Source organism: Arachis hypogaea, chromosome 13, assembly GCF_003086295.3.
Source record: "Arachis hypogaea cultivar Tifrunner chromosome 13, arahy.Tifrunner.gnm2.J5K5, whole genome shotgun sequence".
Taxonomy (NCBI): Eukaryota; Viridiplantae; Streptophyta; class Magnoliopsida; order Fabales; family Fabaceae; genus Arachis; species Arachis hypogaea.
The window spans coordinates 127,352,824-127,373,190 of NC_092048.1; the positions used below are offsets into that span (position 1 = coordinate 127,352,824).

Consider the following 20,367-nt stretch of genomic DNA (forward strand, 5'->3'; position numbering starts at 1 on the left):
TTTATGTATTTAATTGGCTTTTCAATAACAAACTTATTCACTGGTGGACACAACTGGTTTACAACAAAATAAAAATAACCATGCAGCCAACTTGATTGAGTTGCGCATTGTCAAGGTATTTTTCTTTCTCAACACCAAGAGAAGACAGCATACATAATAAATTAAGGCTGCCATGTACTAATTTAATTTTTAGCAAGGTATAAAAAATATTTGAAAGACAATTAGTTCAAAGTAATTTAATATTATTTTATTTTGTATTTCTTAATTCCTGTTTATTTCATTTTGTATTTATTATTTATTTTAGAATAATTGAGTAATATTAGAAGTAATAATTATATAATTATAAATATTATATGTATAAAATTATAAATGTTAAATTAAATAAAATAATTTTGGGTTATTCTCTCTCTATCATTACAAAATGAACAGTTCATAAAAACTCGTTCATTAATTAGTAGCAATTTTAATTTATTCTATTATTACTTTTAAGATATATAGTACAATGAGACATTGAAACATGTGAGAGTGACAGATATTAAATCAAAATAAATTATTAAAGTGACATTAAAATGTATTCGCTATTATATATACTTAATAAAGAAACTGGAGTTTATGCGCATCAGTATGATTTTTCCATAAAACAATCATGCACGTCCTCTCCACTGTCGTCCATTATATTGGTGCATTAAAAAAATGACATGGAAATTGAATAGATTATGTGTAATTTAAAATTATCTGTATGTTTAATGTTGAAATTCGGGAAGCAATCAAATTAGTTTCATTAAGATAGCTTGTTAAAATAAAGGTCTTAGCATACAAAAGTGATGAAGAATTAAGAAGCAGAACAAGAAAGAAGCTTAAAAAGTTGTATAAGTGGCTTGCAATGGGAATGATGAAAAAGGACTAGAGAGGTGTTCTTACGCCACCTTCCCTCCCCATTTCCTAAATTAAAGTGTCTCCTTTTCATAAACAAAAAAGAATCAATCTACAATCCAAAAGGAACCAAAGCACTCACAATGAAAAATATATTCATGCAGCTTTTTCCTACGTTTAATAGACATAAATCCATAATCATGTGCCACTCGTGTGCACAAATTAAACAAAATTCTAGAAGTTTGAACTTCCATGTTGATAATGAGGTGGTTGTATGTACTTATTCTTCCTCTTATATCCTCACCTGGGAGTATGGAGTTAGCTAATTAATTAAGAAGTGATGAAAGAAGGTGAATGAACTAGCTTTTCATCATTTTTTGGAACATTTTGTTTGTGATTTCACACTTTGCATCAAAGTTCAAATTATTTTGATGGTTCGTTGCAAAATGATGCAAATCGTAATCACAATAATGTAATATGATCATATGGTGATGCACCAAATGATGTAGTACGAGATTTTAAGTTCTTACTTCATATATATATATGATGGTTGATGAAATGTTATATAAAGCCTATGTCACACAGGATCTGAACAATCTACCTCTAATTATTAATATTATTGCTTTTGATAATAATTTAGACGGTTAAATATATAATTATTTATGTATTTTATTTAGTTTAAATTTTTAAAATACTTAATTTTATTATATGGTATTAAATTTTTTATAATTAAAAAATTTAAAATTCAAAGCAAACCAAAAATAAATAAACTTATATATGCACATACAGTTGATGTTTTAATTATTTTGTAAAAGAATATATTAGATATATAATTGTTAATATATTTCTACTTATTAATTTAAGTTTGGAATAAGTGATGTTATCACAAAATACCAAGCTTACATGCGTATAGATATTTTGGTATTGTGATGGATATTTCTCTTTCATTTCTCACCTACTATGCTTTTGATGGTGCTTTTTTTTTCGCCTCTAGTTTGTTTTTACCCTTGCTTTGCTTTCTCTTTGCACCCTACTTTTTCCAAAAGTGAGAGCTTTCTATAGTGTTGATGTTATATAAAAAGGGCCATGCAGGATGGTGAAGTTATTTAAATCAAATTTGCTTTAGAGAAATGCTATGTCCATCAACTTTTGTATTTTATAATCATTAATTGGTCATTAATAATATTTTTAATGGTGTAAAATTACATTTAATAAAATATATTAGAAACTGAAGTCCCCTTATTATGCTAGCTTTTGTTAAAACAATAGATCAATCTTCCATCCCTACCCTTATCTATCCCCAAATAGGATTAGATTAATATTTCAAAACTAGAATGTAAATCAAATCAGTGATTATACTAATAATGTATATAAAACTAGAGTGAGACCCGCGCAATGCGCGAAGAGCTAAATTATTTATATTATATAATATATTTTAATAAATGTTATATTAAAAATATTTTAGAGAATATATTATAAATAAATTTTGAATTTATTTATTTTTAAAAAAGACAAATTATTTATATTAGAATTATATAAAATTATATTTTTTTTTATTTTTTGATTTGCATTAATGGCTACACTTTGTCTTTTCTTGCGGTTTTTTTGTATGTAAATAATAAAAAAATAAATGAATGAGAATAAAAAACATATAAAAATGTTATATTAAATTTAAGAAATTTTTTACAATTAGTATAAGAGATTAAGAAATGAAGAGTAGTAAGAGTCTTAATATGTATAAGTTGTAGAATTTGAATATTTGTAACTGAAATTTTTTATAATTATTATTATTATGACACTTTTAATGTATGTTTATTGCATTTAATTAGTACTTGATGTTTCAATTGAATAATAATAGATAAAAGTTTTTTGTTTTAATTTTTTTAAAACATTTTACTAAATAGTGATTGGTTGATTTTCATCTAGCAATTTTGGGTATTAACTCTTTCGGTCTGTCATTACCACTGCAAATCCTTCTACAACAAAGAGAATAAGACATGGTCAAAGAATGATAATCCATTCTAAGTAAATTGCGGAAGTAATACTGCACATGTGGAATAACAATTTGAAAAAGAGGAACACGTAAATGTAAATTGTGAAAGAAGTACTCCACATGTAAAATAACAATTTATAATTTGATGATGAAATATTGCAATCGATAGTATATAGGGAGCAATAATTTTAACTGCACATTAATTTTAGTTGTGAGTGTTGGACAGAACCGTTTACAAAAGAGGAATACATAAATGTGTGCTACTTGCAATGAGTTCACAATTAAAATGTTATTATTTATAGCAAATAAATAGGGCTATTGAAAATGATATTGAACAATGAGAAGAGTAAACGGCAAAGTTGAAAATCTTTAGGAAGATACCTGAGACAAATTTCCTACGTTGGCGGCGCCGAATGGTGACGTTAGTCTGAGACCCAGAATCGAGCTCTGGAGAACCGTTTACAAAAGAGGAATACATAAACTTGTGCTACTTGCAATGAGTTCACAATTAAAATGTTATTATTTATAACAAATAAATAGGGTTATTGAAAATGATATTGAATAATGAGAGGAGTAAACGGCAAAGTTGAAAATCTTTAGGAAGATACCTGAGACAAATTTCCTACGATGGCGGCGCCGAACGGTGACGTTGGTCTGAGACCCAGAATCGAGCTCTGGCAGGAAAACCACAAGAGGAGGAATGGAGTTTGCCTTGGTTTCTGCAATTTATGCAATGCGGCTCCACCGGAGATGGATATCGCGATGTACAATTTATTTTGAGGAAAAAACAATGGCTCATGGGACCGGAAGATGATGGAGGAAATAGGATGGGATCGAAAGAGGATGGAGGAAATAGGATCTTGGTACGGAGAGGTGCTAAGAGGGTGAGGGTTTGAGAAAGGTAATAAGCTCTTTGGTTTTGAGAGCTTTTTGTGGGGTAAATGTTAATTTGTATTTTTGTTGTTTTAGAAATAAGGATTGATTTGGAAAAAGTTAATTTGTTGGTTTTTATTGTGTTTTTTAATTGTTTTTTGTGTTTTTTTTATGTGAAAATAACAATTTGAAAAAGATGAACACGTAAATGTAAATTGTGGAAGAAGTACTCCACATGTAAAATAACAATTTATAATTTGATGATGAAATATTGCAATCGATAGTATATAGGGAGCAATAATTTTAACTGCACATTAATTTTGGTTGTGAGTGTTGGACAGAACCATTTACAAAAAGGAATACATAAACTTGTGCTACTTGCAATGAGTTCACAATTAAAATGTTATTATTTATAGCAAATAAATAGGGCTATTGAAAATGATATTGAACAATGAGAAGAGTAAACGGCAAAGTTAAAAATCTTTAGGAAGATACTTGAGACAAATTTCCTACGTTGGCGGCGCCGAATGGTGACGTTGGTCTGAGACCCAGAATCGAGCTCTAGAGAACCGTTTACAAAAGAGGAATACATAAATTTGTGCTACTTGCAATGAGTTCACAATTAAAATGTTATTATTTATAACAAATAAATAGGGCTATTGAAAATGATATTGAACAATGAGAAGAGTAAACGACAAAGTTGAAAATCTTTAGGAAGATACCTGAGACAAATTTTCTACGTTGGCGGCGCCGAATAGTGACGTTGGTCTGAGACCCAAAATCGAGCTCTGGCAAAGAAACCGCAAGAGGAGGAATGGAGTTTGCCTTGGTTTCTGCAATTTATGCAATGCGGTTCCACCGAAGATGGACATCGCAATGTATAATTTATTTTGAGGAAAAAACAATGGCTTATGGGACCGAAAGAGAATGGAGGAAATAGGATGGGACCGGAAGAGGATAGAAGAAATAGGATCTTAGTACAGAGAGGTGCTAAGAGGACGAGGGTTTGAGAAAGGTAATAAGCTCTTTGGTTTTGAGAGCTTTTGTGGGGTAAATGTTAATTTGTGTTTTTGTTGTTTTAGAAATAAGGATTGATTTGGAAAAAGTTAATTTATTAGTTTTTATTGTGTTTTTTAATTATTTTTTGTGTTTTTTTTTATGTGAAAATAAAAATTAATTTGACAAGATTTGAGTGGTGGATTCTAAAATTTTGCCAAGTAAGCGTTGGTGCTGACATGACGTTAGTAGAAGAAGAGAAATAACTTAAAAACAATATAAATAAATTTATGTACCTACTTTTATATATTAAAAATAGATTATAACAAACAGCTCAAATTTTTTCATCAAGAAGCAGAAATAACTTATTATTTATCTTTTTATTGAGTAGATAACTCATTGGTCATTCACTCTTATCCAGAATAGGCCATGTTAATTTCTAGCTTATAGAAGTAGCAACTTGCATAACACAAATTGTATGTTTAGCATTTTATTTAACATTCAATTAAATCTTAATACACGTACGTCGGCCATCTCGATCAATTTGTGACCTCATTGTGGCTATTTGAAGAATTCTCTAACCTCTAAGGGTGACGCATGGTCCTAATAATTATATATGTCCATTTCGACCTGCTTTTTTTTAAAACCAATAGCGTTTAACAATGGCCATTATTGTACTAATTAATTTTGTTGTATTGCGTTAGTATTAACTCCAACACATCAAAAAAGATTAGAATTAACTCCAAATTCCATAAAGGTTTATACTACTGATGGCTTTGTCCATATATATGCACCCACTATATATGTAAATATATTGATCGTCTTTTAGGTAGAGGCAACAATTTCTATAGTGTGTATAACACTTTTGTAGAATTGGCCGAGTCAGGTAGATATAATAGGCCATAGTGGCCACCATACGATATATATATGCTTGGACGCGGATAATTCATTTTTTAATTTTGATATTGAAAAAATTAATGTGTTATCTACCCATTATTAGAATTTTGAGTGTTATTCAAGAAGACGGACGGTAATAAATCGAAGAGTCTGATTTAGTATAACACAAATTGAAAGCTAGTTTTTTTTAATCCTCAATTTTGATCCACTGATTTGGATTTTTAAAATTTTTTTTTTTTAACTATAAAATTTACCTTTCGATTTGCTATACATTTGACAAAAAAAAATTTTGCACACACAATATTTTAGAGTCTGATTTATTCATCAATTAAGTTTAGGCATAAATCATAGGCTAAATTTTTTCTTTCTTACAAATACTACTCTTCGATTTGTATATTATTGTTTAAAAGAAAATTAATTCCATATTAATACGATACACTCTAATAACCCATAATGATACACTCTAATAACCCATAATAATGCATAATACGTAACGGAAATCCATTAAAAAAATAAGTTTGGATAATTGAATGGAAGTTAAATTTTTGAGATGGTTGAATATTTATATATTAAAATTAGTTATTATATATTTTTATATTGATAAATATATAATTTAATTTATTTTTAATAATATATATTTTATATTTTAATATATATTTTATATTAATAATTAATTTTAGTGATTGATTTTGATCTATTATATTGATTTTCAAATTTACAAGAACCATTAAATCCACTTTCCTAAGTGAATTTTATTTTAGAGAGTAAAGTGTGATTTCTCACCATTTATTTTATAAGTGGGACCAAGAATAAATATGAGAGAGAAATTATTCAAGAATAGAAGATCACACTTTATCCTCTAAAATACAAATTTAAAATTTTGAGGATCCAAATTCAAGTTTATTATAGCAATTATTATTTGTCATCAATGTATGGTATCCACTCCGAAGTTTAAGAGACAGGCATTCAATGATGCTATGTGTCCAGCGACCTGAATATTGGGAAAAAATAATAGAGTAGTTTATATGTACTATATTTGTGTATATTATTTTTGGATATTTCCTGTTTTATTTTAATATTAAATGTAATTAATAAAGAATAAAAAATATTTTTGATATTAAAAAATATATACAAATTTATATAAAAAATAGGGATAAATATTGTTTTGGTCCCTTACATTGAGGGTAGGATCGAATTCGTCCCTGGTATATATTTTGATTTAAAATCATCCTTAAAGTCGTATTTGAATTTAAAATCGTCATTTCTAATAAATTTTTTTAATTTATTCCTAAACTACTCCTATAATAAAAAAAATTATAAAAAAAAAAGAAAATGCGTTGGTTGGGGAGAGGGGAAGAAAAGGGTATACGAAAGGGGATGGGAGGGAAAGGGGGAAGGGGGGGGGGGATGGGGGGACGGCGCCGGCGGCGAAGAGAGGGAGGAGGGGAAGTGGAAGAAGCCGGAGAAGAAGAGGAAGAAAATGAAGGGGACGCAGGTTCGGAGTGGGGGAAGGGGAAAGGGGGAGGGGGACGGCGGTGGCGAAGGGGGAAGGGGGAAAGGACGCGGGGTGGGGGAAGGGAAGAGGGGGAGGAGGAGGGGGAAGGGGAAAGGGGGGAGGGGACGGCGAGCCACTGCCGTCGGAGTAGGCGTCGCTTCTGCCGCCTCACGCATCGCCGCCTCCGCCTCACGCCTTGTTTCTGCTTTCTTGCTTTCTGTTTCTGTTTGGTGTTGTTTCTATTTCTGTTTGGTGTTGTTTCCTGCTTTCTTGGTGGTGGTCTTGGTGGTGGTGGTGGTGGCTGTGGTTGTGGTTGTGGTTGTGGTTGTTAGTGTTGGTGTTGGTGTTGGTGTTGGTGTTAGTGGTGGTGCTGGTGGTGGTTGTGGTGGTGGTGCTGGTGCTGGTGGTGGTTGTGGTGGTGGTGCTGGTGGAGGAGGTAATTGTGTTGGTAGTAGTAAGGGTATTTTTGTCAAAAAAATATATTAAAAGGACGATTTTAATATGAAAAAAACGTTAAGTATGATTTTAAATCGGAAATTACGTTGGGGACGGTTTCGATTCCGACCCTCAACGTGAGGGATCAAAACAATACTTATCCCTAAAAAATACTTTAGATATTATTTTTCAAAAATTCTTTTTATGGTGTTTAAATTTTAAATATAAAATTTAAAAATAAAAGAATAATTAATTTTACTTTTTTTATTTTTACTTTTAAACCATTTAGACAAAGAAAAAAAAAATCATAAGTAGCAAAAGAATTCCTCCTTTCTCAAAATAATATACTTGTATGGCGAACATAAAATAAAGTAGCTAGCTAGTAGGTAGTATAAGGAACGTACCTAGGAAATTAGTTAAATTAACAATTTTCTTTTCTTTTCTTTTCTTTATTATTCTCCTTGCTTTTGTTGCTACCACCAGTACTCTTCTTTTAGACGCGCGCAACTACATTATTTGAGACATGATTAAGGGTTTGTTTGGGTGAACTTTTAAGAAAATATTTTTTTTGAGTTATCTTTTTTTAAAAGATCTTATAGAGAAGTAAAAGTAATTTTATATTTGAATATCTCATGTAAAAAAATCTTTTTATGTATCAATTATGTTTGAGTATAATAATATAAAAGTACTTTTTTGTTCATTTATTACACGAAAAACAATTTTTTTTAAGAAAAAAAAATCTTTTAAAAAAATATGTAAAAGCTTCTCAAAAAGATCTTTTTTTTATTTTACTAGTGTTTTTACTTTTACTATTAGAAATTTGCCAAACACGTTAAAAAATAAAAAAAAAAGATTTTTTTATTAAAAAAAAGCTTTTTTTAACAAAATAATAACGCCCAAACGTGCACTAAACCGATAGCTGATAACAAAAAAGACAATTTACATGAATTTTCATATAAAAATCTTACTCAAATTAAAAAGTCATTATATGTGTTGTATTAAAAAGTCACCAAAAAAATGTGTTGTGTTAAACTGTGGAAACATCGTAACTTTAATTGGCGACGCTGTTTTCTATTTTCAAAAACTAAAAAACGCCATTTTCTATTTTAATAATTAAAAAATATATATAAAAATAAAACGACACTGCATTTTATACTTTAATAATTTTAAAATTAAAAAAAATTAGTAAAAATGTCAATGACATTTTTTTTAATTAATTAAACCATTTTTTAGACAAAACATCAATATCTTCTGAAAAGTAAAACAAATTTTCTATAGCAAAGTAAAATTCACATGAAGTAAAATAATTTGGTGTAAGTGTGTAACACATATTTTTTACCAATATTAAAAAAAATTAGCCCCTGTTTTCAACAACAAAAAATAAATAAAAACAAAGGAAATGTTTACAAATTTGCAGTGGTTCTGAAAAATATCTGGAAAACTAAGTCTGACTCGAATTCCTCTTTGTTTTTGTTTTGGTAAGCATACGGTTCCCATTTAAAACAACAATCACTGATTTAATGTAATTATTTAGTAGAATTATTAACGCCAAAAATTATATGTAAGCTAAGAAATTGTTCCTTTTGGATAATGCTAGCTAGTAATCAAACAACGTATATAGGTTGTCCTCTTTCTCTTGGATCTCCAATTAAAAAAAAAATGGCTTTGAGATGGTGGATCAAAGAACTGAAAGAAGCTTCGAAAACCGTGGTCTTCCTTTGATTCTTGTATTAAAATACGCATTAACAAAAACTAAATACTCATTTTTGTCCCAATTCAACATTACACATGCACCAACTCCTTACACAGCTGTGCTTGTGAATGTTCCAACCAAACGCGTTCGTAGCTTCAGCCTTCTGTCACTGATGAACCAAATTCGTTACATAAACAAAATTTTGCGAAGTTGTAATATTGGTACAATTTTGTTTTTAAATTTTATTTGCACCAATTATTGGTACAAAACATTCTTTATTAAAGGGGTTTGCGCGGGAAACATATAGGGATATAAAAATCATTTTCTCTAACCGTTGAATTTCACTTCATGAAAAGGTGTTTTGGCACTTGAATTATCTTCTTAGTTATCAACATGTTATAAGGTGTGTTTGGAGTGAAATTAAAATTAGAAGGTTCGTTGTTTAAAATCAAGGTAGGGAAGGAAAAAATATGAAAAGAAACGAAATAAAAAGGGACACGCGGGTCCATAATTGTATTAAAAAGGCTTCATAGTTTGACAATTTTTCCATGGAAAAAGGACTTACTGATTTACACTTTTTGCGCAATGAAGCGTTTCAATTACCCTTGACATAATTATATATTTTTATATGAGCTCTATTTGTAAGTATTTTTTATGCTCTTTACAATAATTTATGATAAAAGATTACCTGTTAAAAAAAGAAAGAAAGAAGAAAAAGGCATGTATGAAGTTCTCAGATTACTTTGTTGATCATGATTTTTGGTTAACTAGTTTAAAATTAACGAATCTCAACCTTTTTTTCTATGTAAACTAATTAGGTTGATATGGACATGCATGCAATATATTTATACTTACATGTGCGTAGTCATTTACTTATTATGAGTACTTTTGTTAGTGTCTTTTTTCTACATATATATATATAAATTAGATCAAACCCAAGTGGACATAAACAATATAATAAACATAAACTTATCTACTCGGACCTGGTGGTATAACTACTAATCTCCAAAGACAATAACTTTTTCTTTCTTATCTGCTTCAACTTGATAATATAATTTATCTATTAATAAAAAACCTTTTATATCCCAACAACAAGTTTCTATACGTGCATATAAGAAACTATAAGTTCATTAAGTATTTTTAAAATAATTATTTTATACTAACTTTTGATTAAATCTCGACCGTAGTCTTTAAAATTACGATTTTTACTATTTTAGTCCATTAGATTTAAATTATTGTACTAGTCTTTGAGTCCAACCTTAGACACCATATTAATCTTTGGATCTTTTTTGGCATTGAGTCAATAAACGAAATGTTGAGTTAGTTCTGATTTTTCACGCTAAACACATGAATATAAATGACTACTTTAAAAATTTAATCACTAACTTTTATTCTTTCTATAAATGAGCGATTTATCTTCATTCCACCAGTCATTTATCAAATTACTCAAAAATTTAATATTTTAAATCAAAATTCTTCATTTCTTAAAACAGTAGAAAATTATGATAAATTGTCACAGGATTAAGGCTGGACGTTTCTCTGTTTATACTGTGAAGTGAAACTGTTAAAAGTCTTGTGGACTGAATCACCACCTTAAAAAACATTTGACAAATAAAAAGGTCTGTTATCAAAATTGTAATACTACTATTTATGTTATGGTGTTTAATATGATCTGAAAAGCAAAATGAGAAGGCACTTAAGTTTACTGGTGTTGGGTGGGGGCCACACGACCTTTCCTCTGTTTGAATCTGATGAAACTCGTCTATAAGTATGTCCTGTCTTAAAGATCTCAAACAAAATAAACAACTTCTTCATAGAGCAGAGAGCAGCAACCATTATTACAAGGTAAGGAAGGAATCCATTTTTTCCTTGAAGAAAGTTCCTTGTAAGTTGTAACCTTTCTGTTTTCAATATAGTATATATATGCTACCCTGTATCCTGCCACACCACACCCCCTTTACTTCCCCTCTTTTCTCTAGTTATTAACTGTGATCATATATGCTCATATTTGAGTTGTAAATAAACAGAGAGAAATGGGAGTTTCTGGAACTCTGGAGTACTTGTCTGATCTAGTGAGCAGTAGCCAGCACCACCACAAGAAGAAGAAGAAGCAGTTGCAGACAGTGGAGCTTAAGGTGAGAATGGACTGTGATGGATGTGAGCTCAAGGTCAAGAAAGCCCTCTCTTCAATGAGTGGTGAGTTTACATTCTTTCTTTGTTTGTTTTCCACTGCATGTTCAATTCAAAATGAAACTGTGAATTGCAGGGGTAAAGTCAGTGGAGATAAACCGTAAACAGCAGAAGGTGACAGTAACTGGGTATGTGGAATCAAGCAAGGTGCTGAAGAAGGCTAAGTCAACAGGGAAGAGAGCTGAGATTTGGCCTTATGTGCCTTACAACTTGGTGGCTCAGCCATATGCTGCTCATGCTTATGACAAAAAGGCCCCTCCTGGCCATGTTAGAAGACTTGAGACCACTGCTGCCACTGCAACTGTTGCAACATATGAAGATCCTTACATCAACATCTTCAGTGATGACAACCCTAATGCCTGCTCCATCATGTAGACAAAAATAACTTCTTCTTTCCTTTTTATTTTTGTTCTCGACGAGTGTATGTACACTTTTCTTTTAATGACAAGAGACGTTGTTGTGAATTATGATCAGTGCTTTCCTCATTTTCGCTACAATGGTCCTGAACTGTTCACAGTGCACTCTATTACTTTTCTTGCAGTAGATAGCTCTGGTGGGCCTTGATCTGAAGTCAAGAGATTGTTATTGTGTTGTAATGGCCTTCTTTTCTAACTGCAATGGACCTGGTTTGCGTGTAAAATAATCATTCCTTGTAAATAGATTGGGCCAGCAGGGTTGAAATGGTAAAATAAGCATGTTTAGTTGAAGTCAAAAATAGCAAATTCGAGTCAAATTCCTGATTGAATCTCCAAAATCTCAATAACAAATGCAATTTAGGGTACTAGGCACGATTGCTTGCTGCCTAGTTCTGGAGCATTCGGCCCCTCTTGTCACCGAAAGATATACTGCATTGGGGCTCGTGTTCAAGAAAACATTCATACTTTGAAATTAAATTTCTAAATCCTAACCATCTTGGTTCCATAATGAACTGGAACAATAATGAAGAAGGAAGGCATATCCTTTTCTCTCAATCAACGTGAGGTTGGAATCATCTTTACCTTTTTTTTGCTTTGCCTTTTCTGTATTTCCCTCAGCCTTTACTAGATCCTAACAAAGTGTAACTCTGGCCAGTAAGGAGAATCCGACAGCATTAATTACTCGGTTGATGTTTAATTGTTTATTATCATCATCATCGTTATTATTATATTACCAGCCTCCCATCAACATCATTTTATAATTAGCTATTTTAGATGTGCAAAAAAAACTACTCAAGGTTTGCTCCATCCATGCATAAAAGCATATTAAGTAGTATTGACAAGATGTGAAGAATTGATGAATTTTCTCTCTCAAATTATATGTCATGTGCAGAGATACACCACTTGTGTAGTCTATATCATCTTGAAAGATTGCTCGCTGCTCTCAAAAAAAGGGCATCGAGATCAGTTGGGTCCAACAGCACCAACCAGGAACAGTAACTTGAGGTAGCTGGAATCACGAAGGAGATTCTGCCAAACAATTTGATCAACATTCTCTAGCCAAAAAAAAGGGGCATTTCATTGCTCTTGACTATCAGAAAATTAGAACTATTCCTATTTTTTAGATATAGGCCAGGCCAGAGAAGTAACACCATTTTTTATGTATAGTTTCAAAGGTTTTACGCTATTATAAGATAAAATTAGACAATTAGCAATACGCTCACAGTTAATTATCAATGACTCTCTTATGAGAAATCTAAAAGGTTAATTAGTATTCTAAAAGGATGAAGGAAACTCACTGGATCCATGTGTAGTTCGTATGCATATATGTATCTGATCAATTTCCACTTCCTTCACTTTCTATTACCAGAATAAATACCAACAAAATTAATGTCATATAGAAGAGTTGCATTGCCGGGTATGTTGCAGTCACCTATCAAAAAAATGACAAACCAAGTCAAAATCTCAATCAATAACACAAAAAATCTCATGTAGATGAAGTATAATAAAACAAAAACGTTTTCTGAAACAAGTAAGCCAGGGGATGAAATGAAATACAAATAACCTGAGAAGCATCCAGCAGGTTCAGGGCCATAAGCTAACATTGGAGGGATCTTGAGTTTGCGTTTGCCACCTGGACAAAAAGTAAATCATTAAATCATTGAAAATTGATAAGATGCAAGTGAGATATAAGAAATAAGAAACTCAAAATATTGCATACCTATCCTCATTGGAGGCACTCCTTCCCCACCTAAAATTCCCTGATCTAGCCCCTTAATCACCTGCACTTGACAAATACATACTTGAATAGTTAGTCCCAAGTCCCAACTCAACTCAGCTCTCAGCAATTAATTAATTAAACCATGTTTATAGTGAAATCAATAATTTAACTTTGGCTAAAAGATAAAAAAAAAGTTGACTTGCCTTGCCAACACCAATGCGCATGGTGAGAGGTCTGCCACGTTTGTAGCTGCTATCAAACACTCTCTCATCCCCGAACCTTGCGGTATAGTGAACCTGCAGCGCAGGGTATCATTCCCTCAGCAGCAACAACAACAATAACAAGTAACAACCGTAACTAATTAACGAACTAAGTGAGGGCATGGCAGGGTAGCAGTAACTAACATTGATGAGCTCGCCGAGGGGGGCCTCATCGCCGAAGCCCTCGAGAATGTCACAGTAACCGAGGCCGGACTTAACGTAGTTGTACTCGCACAAGGGCTCAGCCGTGGTGGCGTAGTATTCGATTCTGGTGGCGTCAGCATTGAAGGGCGTTAAGGCCACCACCGAAGATGCTACAATCCCAATTCCTATACCAGCCAATGGATTACTCTTATGTGCTGAACAAGTAACCTTGGGGTTAGGCTTCGGTTTCCAAATACAAGATGGACAAGTGTAAGAAAACCCCAGTTTGGGACCCGTTGCAACGGAAGAAAGTGAGTGTGCCATTTTGTTACAGTTATCTGCTAGTGAAGATGAAGCCTCCACCTCCAAGTTTTTCTATGGCTCCCTCAGGATATCAAACCCGGGACTGGGTCCACCTAAAACCAAATATGAAATATCACACCAATGCTTTTGGATAATTGGCTAATAATACCTAATAATATTTATGAAAATAATATAAAATATCTTTCCCCACCCTACAGCTACAGGATAACAGGAATGAAAACCAAATACTGCTACTCTCCTGTTATCTTCCAGGTTAGATACTAATTAATTTACGAGGAATATATCAATATTAATTAACATTTTAGATCGATATTTTTTAATATTATTACAATTTATGATTTAAAATAAAAAATAATAAATTTTGTTGATAAATAGGGATTACTAACTCCTGCTCCTCAGGTGAACATTTACATAGTAGAATTATAATGAGCTTGCTTCACACTGCATATGCTCTCAAATCAAAGCGAAAGCCTGACGACCATTCACCACATTATGAATATAATTTAAAAAAAAAAAAATAGTAAAAACCTATCAGTTACCCTTGATGCAAATCAGTTTACTACTGTTGAATATACTTAATCCAGTTTTATTCCGTCATATTACTTGTTTATAAATCAATGTTACATCAATGTAAATGCGCTGAAATCCATTAAAAAATTGCCCAAAAAATGTCAAATTATAGTTAACAAATGAAAGAATTTTAAGTTGGTGGCTTTATTATGAAAAATTAATATGGTGCAAGTTGGGGGAATGCGAAAATAGTGTAACACCCAAGGCAACAGTAGCAGCTAGCAGACGAAAGGGAATGCAAGACTTCGTTTTCAAAAAGAAAAGAAAAATGGAGGACCGTATAATGTAAAATGACGAACATCTCTATCAACGTAATAACACTCCCAACTCCAAATTTACATGCACTTATAATAAAGGTTACACTTAAAATAATTTAAAAAAAAAATAGAATCTCACCAAATTTATTTAATTTTGGATCCTGTATACATTATTGTAATTGTTGTAATAAGGTGGCCTTGTAATAATCCATAATATTTATGTTTGAGTATATTTAATCTGACAAGGAGCACCGTTTTCAATCTTATTGTAGAAAACTTAAATCGAAGGCACTTGGCATTTTCGGTTTGGGTAATGCACTTGATTTCACAATTGTGGAGTAGTGAGCTAGTGATCTTGCAGGGAAGAATGCAACAGAATTAAAATATCAGAGATTCGAGAACGTTCTAACAATCGCGTAACAAACACGCACGCCTTACAACACTCCCCTAACGAGTAACAATCATCTCATAACCGTTTTTCCCGCCATCACATTTCCCCGCGTGTATAAATACCTCTGCACCTCTCGCTTGCTTCATTTTTTCCATTTTCACTTACTCTGAAACTCGATTCATCACTACTCTCTCTCCACCACTCACCTCAGAAATTCATTCATCACCTTTCTCTCTCAGCCATGAACACCTCCTCCAAGCGATTCGCACTGTTCTTCGCAATCTCCTTCGCCGCTATGCTCTGCGGCGCCAAAGTCACTGCTACTGAAGGACTCGAAGCATCATTCACGCCTTCAACTCTCTCAACGCCACCGCCAACTCCAAATGATCTCCAAGAACACTCGTTCTTCTCTCACACGGCGCTGCTGCCTCCGATCCTCTCACATCTCGGTTTTCACGAGCTAGCAACGGCGGCGCCGTCGCTCTCCGACACCGCCACCACCGCTTCCACCGCCTGGACCGGTCCATCCACTATCTTCGCTCCCTCCGACTCCTCCCTCCGCACATGCTTCTCTTGCTCCGTTCCCAGCCTACTCCGCGAGCACATAGTTCCAGGCCTGTTCACCATCGATTACCTTCGCAGACTCGCTTTCGGCACCAAGATTGAAACCTTGAGCCCTGGACGCTGCATCACCGTCACTTCCGATTCGATCCAACCGAACACCACAGCCTCCAAGGTCTTCATCGGCGGCGTAGAGATCACGCAGCCGGATCTTTTCAACAACGGAATGATCGTCGTTCACGGTCTCCAAGGCTTCGTCTCTCCTCTGTCTCCGTTTTCTTGCGACGTGGAGAGGATGACGTCGCTCTCCTTTCCCTTCCATCCGGATCACCGCTCCGGTCAGCATCTCCAAACTCCCGGTGCCACCGTTCAGCCAGCTGTGATGCGCCTCATGCTCAGGGACGCCATGCTCAGGCTCCGCAACAACGGCTTCAGCATCCTAGCGCTAGCTATGAAGGTGAAGTACGCGGAGCTGGTAACTCTCAATAACATGACCGTGTTCGCCGTGGATGACCTCTCCATCTTCTCTGGTTCGCACTCGTACATCAGCAACGTGAGGTTTCACATCGTGCCGAACCACTACTTGTCGATCGCAGATCTGGAGAAGCTTCCAGTAGGAACTGCTCTTCCAACCTTGGAACGTGGCCAGCCGTTGCTGATAACAACCTCCGGTGGAGGAGTTACCATGGCGCCGATGAGAATCAACTACGTCAGGGTCAAGGTTGCTGACGTCATACGCAACGTCAAGATCGTCATCCACGGCGTGTACTTGCCTTTTCCGCATATCAATCCGGTAGCGGCGGCCTATGACAGTATCTTAGGATCAGGAGGTGAAGCTGCTTCGGAAGGAGCGAATAATGCAGCTGCTTCTGGTGGTCAGACTCAGACTACGGAAGGAACCTGTTCCATTCTTGATGGACACGGAGCCTGTGGCGTGTCACCAATGCCTCAGGTTCAGGTTAAGCCAATGGTGGAGATAGAAGACCACCACGGCCTGTGAGACTACTGTGATTGTCATGATGATCGTGAGCTGCGTGCTGAAGATTGCTGAAGATAGGTAGGTTTCCTGTTTGTTTCTCTGGTGAAAGGAAATAAACTCGTATATTTGGTCTGTGACATTTTTCTTTGCTCACAGCTATACATCTAGTGTCGCTTAGTTCATTTTAGTTTGTTCAGGTTCGGAATGAATTGGAACCAATGCTCATCAGTTTGAGCCCTCGGTATGTTCGTTATGACGTTACGTTCCTTGAATAAAACGCTGTTGATTCAGATTTAATTTCAGATTCTGGAGATTTCTTGCCTTACCTGCTCATTGTTATTATCTTTGTTTTCTTGACTATACTACATGCATATTCAGGAAATCTTGTGTTGCCAACAAGAAACGTTTTCTCCCTTTTATTCATTTGCTCTCATTATATTGCAGTGCTGCCTGTGCCCTTCTTCCCTTGTAATGAGATGTTATATAGTTGCTCCTAGAATCATGCATGATAATGTAGTATCATTTTGTCCTGAAGCCAGATTTAAATTAATTTTACTTACTGTTTATTTCAAAATCTGTATTATGTCAACTATCATAATTTATGATATCTTCAATGATTATAATTTTTGCGACTGAGAAAATGTGGTATTACAAAATAAATTCTTGTTGGCATTGCAATAATTAATAGGTGCATGTATAGCTATGCTTCGGTTTCTCGTTGGGAAATTAAGACAATCATCTATTTGTCAAATGGTAAATCAGTAATACGATACCCCTTTTAGAATTGTTCCTTTGATTTTCCTTTTGCCTTTCTCGAGTTAATAAACAGAGCGAGGCCAGGCCCCAAACAACATAAATCTTCAGGTTGTGGTGAAAAACTGAAAATGTGCCGCACTTATCATTCAGTTAGTGTTAGCAGTATCTGAGAGGGAGTTACGTTGTAGCAAGAAAGTTAGTTAAGGAACAGGATTCGGTTAGTTGGTTAGTGTACTACACCGTGCGTATAAACTCATTTCACATCTCTGAGTTCTACTTGATATTTAACCACACCAACACAATTCTAAGGACTATTTCTACTTCTTGTTTTAATTATATTGTTAATATATATATATATATATATATAGTATTACATGATTTTTTAAAAACTATCTGGTTAATGGAGCAAATTTCAAAAAAATCTCATTCATCAACGTCGTTCACTCAAAGAAGAGTTCTGTAATTATTGTTCTTGTTCTGGTAGGAGCCTGGTCCATTCCCGAGCGTATTTTCAATGTCAAGTACTACAGTAATCGACTTGGTCTGGGTGACCGGCATTATTCCCTTTTTTTTTTTTTTATTAGTATTATTCCCATTTTATGGACAAGGCTCTTTTGTCTTTTCACCGTCAAAAAACATACTTGATGGGCCATGGATCCATGAATTTATCGTTCTTCTACACTTATTTGTTGGCGTGCCTTTGAACTTTTTTGGTGGTTTTTTGTGGGGGATGGGGGGTGGTTCAGAATCGTTCTTCTATCTGACCCCAAAAAAAATGGTTCTTCTATTCTTATTCATTCTGATTAAGTGATTCTATCGAGGGTGAATGCGGATTAAATCAGATTGGATATTGTCAAAATTTCGAGCTGATCAGCACTAAAATTATCGGATCAAATCGGATTAAATATCCGTAATTTTTAAGCTTAGATCGGATTGGATATCGGATATATCCGCAAAACACAAAAATATTTTTAAAAGCTTATTTTTATTAAAAAAATATCAATAAAAACTATTTTTTCTATTCTTTTAAATATGTTTACTCTTAAAATAATATTAAACATATTTTTCTTAAATAATAAATTAAAATAATATAACATATATGATAATTATTAGTTGAAATAAAACATAAAAAAATATTTACTTATTTATTTCTTTATTTTTGCGGATACGCGAATATGCGGATCGGATATATGGATACCTACACAAAATCCGCAATCTGATCTTACTAATGTGTGGATCGGATCGGATATGATGAAAGCCTTGTGAATCAGATCTATATCCGCAATTTTCAAATCGAATTCGAATAAACACCGCGGATATGCGAATCGGATCCAATCCATGTATACCCTTAATTCTATCCATCTGTAAAGCATTGACTGCGTAGGACAGTTTTTCTTAAAAAAAAAAAAAAAAAAAAACTCCAGCCGACAGATATGCTTTTACTTTGGACGATGACTACTTGAATTAGTTAGTTTCCACTTTCCATTTACCACTTAGCAAAAGTCATAAAATTTCGCTCATTTTAGACTTAATTGGTGTCCGGACTTTAAATGAAACTTTCAAAATGGGATTCTTTATTCTTATTTCTCTTTATCCCTTGTACAACTTTCTATATGGAAAGACAGGAATATTCTAAATGGATTCTGTACCGTACTTCTAAGATTTCGGATAAAATCGAATCATACCTCGGTACAACAGCTCTATCTCAATAGAACGCTCCCACAATCTCAAAAGAAAATTAGTCACCAGAATCTTGGACGAAACAAATTGTTAAACTCAACACCAAGTTATAAAACTAGCATGGTGTCAATGATAAAAGACACAAATAATTCGTCTCACAACATACTACGGAACAGTATACGCACTCATACACACGCTTTTAATTTAAATCATTCCTTTATTGACTTGGGCATCGGAGTCCTTTTTGCAGGTACTACGCTCGGGTCCGAGTTCACGAGGATATTCCTGATCCAGCTAAAGCTATCAAGTATACCAAGATCAACAAGGAACTGACGTATAGCTCGGAAAGAGTATCCTTGCAAGAATATTTGGCGCCCACCGTGGGGCCGGAAAGTTTAACTTCGCCCCATCCTGATATTTTAATTTTTATAACCCATCCATATCTGCTTTGGACCCCTTTTTTCTTTGCAGAAAGGGAAGCATGACTGATCACTCGGAGACCCAGCAACCTCCTTAAACCAATGCCGACCTCATGGCTGCTAACGCCGCTCTCCTAGCAGAAAATCAGTGGATGGCCGAACTATTAGCAGCAATGCAAAATAACGGGAAACGGAAAGTCGACAGCAAAAAAACAAACGCTGATCAACACGAAGAGCATCAGTCAGAGTCCAACGCAAAGACAGGAGAAACACCCCCAAAACCGAAAGACGACGAACCAACCTGTTTTCCGAGGAGATAATGAATTTCAAAATGCCTAAGAATTTTACACTCCCTATGACCCTAATACCATATAAGGGGATCGGAGATCCTAAAGTTCATGTCACGGAATTCGAGTCCATGATGTTCCTCAATAGCGACTCCGAT

General features: G+C 34.0%; 2 protein-coding genes across 5 annotated transcripts; one reads left to right on the forward strand and one right to left on the reverse strand.

Moving 5' to 3' along the window:
* Positions 1-10,879: 10,879 nt before the first annotated feature.
* On the reverse strand, positions 10,880-14,564 carry LOC112733281 (photosynthetic NDH subunit of lumenal location 4, chloroplastic). Of its 4 annotated transcripts, XM_072212473.1 has the most exons (7): positions 14,500-14,564; positions 13,986-14,401; positions 13,785-13,877; positions 13,582-13,642; positions 13,426-13,494; positions 13,160-13,293; positions 12,651-12,916 (listed from the first exon to the last, which is right to left on the reverse strand). In XM_072212473.1, the coding sequence occupies exons 2-6, from the start codon at positions 14,307-14,309 to the stop codon at positions 13,214-13,216; spliced, it is 627 nt and encodes a 208-aa protein (XP_072068574.1). In that variant the 5' UTR covers positions 14,310-14,401; positions 14,500-14,564; the 3' UTR covers positions 12,651-12,916; positions 13,160-13,213. The 4 variants fall into 4 exon arrangements, with proteins under 4 accessions (XP_072068575.1, XP_072068574.1, XP_025637980.1 ...); XM_072212474.1 differs by lacking the exons at positions 12,651-12,916; positions 14,500-14,564 and adding an exon at positions 10,880-12,068 and having other exon boundaries at positions 13,986-14,449; XM_025782195.3 differs by lacking the exon at positions 14,500-14,564 and having other exon boundaries at positions 12,651-12,890; positions 13,986-14,497.
* On the forward strand, positions 10,961-12,152 carry LOC112733282 (heavy metal-associated isoprenylated plant protein 23). The gene is made up of 3 exons (XM_025782198.3): positions 10,961-11,100; positions 11,283-11,451; positions 11,522-12,152. Exons 1-3 carry the CDS (start codon positions 11,026-11,028, stop codon positions 11,818-11,820), a joined length of 543 nt encoding a protein of 180 aa, XP_025637983.1. The 5' UTR covers positions 10,961-11,025; the 3' UTR covers positions 11,821-12,152.
* Positions 14,565-20,367: the final 5,803 nt, after the last annotated feature.